Here is a 2,500-nt window from a genome sequence, read left to right as displayed (position 1 = left end):
CCCCTCCCCCCCCTCCCCCTTCTCTCTCCCCTTTTCCCCTCTCTCTCTCTCTCTCTCTCCTCCTCTCCCTCCTCCCTCTCTCTCTCTCTCTCTCTGTCTCCCTCCCTCCCCCCCCCCTCTCTCCTCTCTTTCTCTCTCTGTCCCCCTTCCCCCCCCCCCTTTTCCTTTTGTTTTTTCCTTTTTTTCCTCTCTCTCTCTCTCTTCTCTCTCTCCTTCTCCTCTCTCTTTTCCTCTCTCTCTGTCCTCTCCCCCTTCTCTTTCCTCTTCTCTCTCTCCTCCCCTTCCCCTCTCCCTCCCCCCTCTCCTCTCTCTCTCTCGCTCCTCTCTCTCTCTCTCTCTCTCCTCCTCCCCCCCCTTCCCCCCTCCCTCCTCCTCCCCCCTCCCTCTCTCCTCTCTTTCTGTCTCTCTAGGTTAGGTTAGTGTAAGGTAGGTTAGGCTCGGGAAGGGTAGGGTAGGTTATTCCTCGTGCTTACTGTTGGGCAGGGAAGAGGACGGCGTCCGCCTCGGCGAGTCGGGCTCTGTCGTACGTGAATTCGCAGCGCCACTCCGGACACCCCTCTTCTCGCAGGCCCTCCATGGTGTCGGAAGTAAATCTGGAATATCATTTTTATATAAATATATATATTATATATATATATATTTATATATTATATATATAATAATATATTATTATAATATATTATATATATATATTATATATTTTATATATATATTTATATATATATAATATAATATATTTATTAATATATATATATATTATATATATATTATATATATATATTATATATATTATAAATAGTATATATACCCCACACACACCACACACACACCACACACACACGCACACACACAACACACACACCACACACCACACACACACACACACACCACCACACAACACACACCACACACACACACACATATATAAAATAAAAATTATATATAAAATATATTATATAATATATAATACTTTATATATAAATAAAATTTTTAATATATATATATATAATTAATTATATATATATATATAACTATAATTCATAATATATTAAATATATTTTATTATATAATTATATATTATATATATAATAATATTATATATTATTATATATATTAAAATATCCTTTTCTTTTAACGGTAGGTTCTGCTGACCGCCGGGGTCACAGCATGTACTTAATTGTATTTTTCTGTTGTGATGCTTTTGGGAGTGAGAAAACGGTTGGGGTCCCCATTTCCTTTTCCCGGGGAAGTGCCGTGGTACCTTTTTTTAGGTATCATTCTCTCTATTTTCCGGGTTTGGGGGACCACACTTGCTTGGGCTGGCTTGGCCACCCAGGGGCTAGGCGGGGAAATCGGGGTGAATTTCCCTTCCCCAAGGGGAAAACAACGCGCCGACCGGTGACTCGAACCCCGAACTCAGATTACCGTCGTGACAGTCTTGAATCCGACGCTCTAACCATTCGGCCACCGCGCCCCATATATATATATATATATATATATATATATATATATATATATATATATATATATATATATATATATATATGAACATATATATGTATGTAGGTGTGTGTGTGTGAACAAGAGGGATTGACTTGAGGCTGATAAGTGGCTTTGCTTTCATCTTCATTCACTTCGAGCGAGTGGATGCTGCGCTCCTTCTGCCGAGGAAAGTTTCCCCTTTTAATCAGCGGCTTCTTCCTGGCCGGTGCTTGATTTGCATATATATATATATATATATATATATATATATATATATATATATATATATATAATATATATATATATTATATATAGTATATATATATATAATTATATATATTATATATATATATATATAATATATATTATGTATGTAGTATGTATTTATGTATGTATGTATGTATGTATGTATATATATATATATATATTATATATTATAATATATATATATATATATATTATATATATAGTATATATATATGTATATATATACACACACACATATACACACAAAGATACACACATACATATATATATTTTTTTATATATATATGTATATATATTATATATACATTTATAAATGTATTTATATATGTGTATATATAAATATATATATTTAATATATATATATATAATATATATATATATATATATATATATTTATATATTATATTTATATATAATATATATATATATATATGTTGTGTATTGTGTGCGTGTGTTTATATGTTGTGTGTGTATGTTTGGTATGTTGTGTGTGTGTGTGTATGTGTGTGTGTGTTGTGTTGTGTGGTGTGTGTGTGTGTGTGTGTTGTGTGTGGTGTGTGTGTGTTGTTTGTGTTGTGTGTGTGTGTGTGTGTGGGTTTGTTGTGTGTTGTGTGTGTGAGAAAGAGAGAGAGAGAGGGGGAGAGAGAGAAAAGAGAGAGAGAGAGAGAGGGAGAGGAGAGAGAGGAGAGAGGAGAGAGGGGAGAGAGAAGAGGAGAGCGAGGAGAGGGAGCGGAAGAAAGGGAGCAGAGGA

At 35.2% G+C, this 2,500-nt stretch overlaps 1 protein-coding gene across 1 annotated transcript in view; it reads right to left on the bottom strand.

Moving 5' to 3' along the window:
- LOC119595311 (alpha-(1,3)-fucosyltransferase C-like) overlaps positions 1 to 2,500 on the bottom strand; it is a 13,781-nt gene that overhangs the window by 8,012 nt on the left and 3,269 nt on the right. Inside the window, exon 4 of the mRNA XM_037944468.1 lies at positions 474 to 593. Coding sequence (XP_037800396.1) covers positions 474 to 593 — 120 coding nt within the window. The remainder of the gene's footprint in view (positions 1 to 473; positions 594 to 2,500) is intronic.

This window comes from Penaeus monodon, chromosome 35, assembly GCF_015228065.2.
Source record: "Penaeus monodon isolate SGIC_2016 chromosome 35, NSTDA_Pmon_1, whole genome shotgun sequence".
Taxonomy (NCBI): domain Eukaryota; kingdom Metazoa; phylum Arthropoda; class Malacostraca; order Decapoda; family Penaeidae; genus Penaeus; species Penaeus monodon.
The sequence above is the reverse complement of the archived record's forward strand: the minus strand, read 5'-3'. Positions and strand labels throughout refer to the sequence as shown.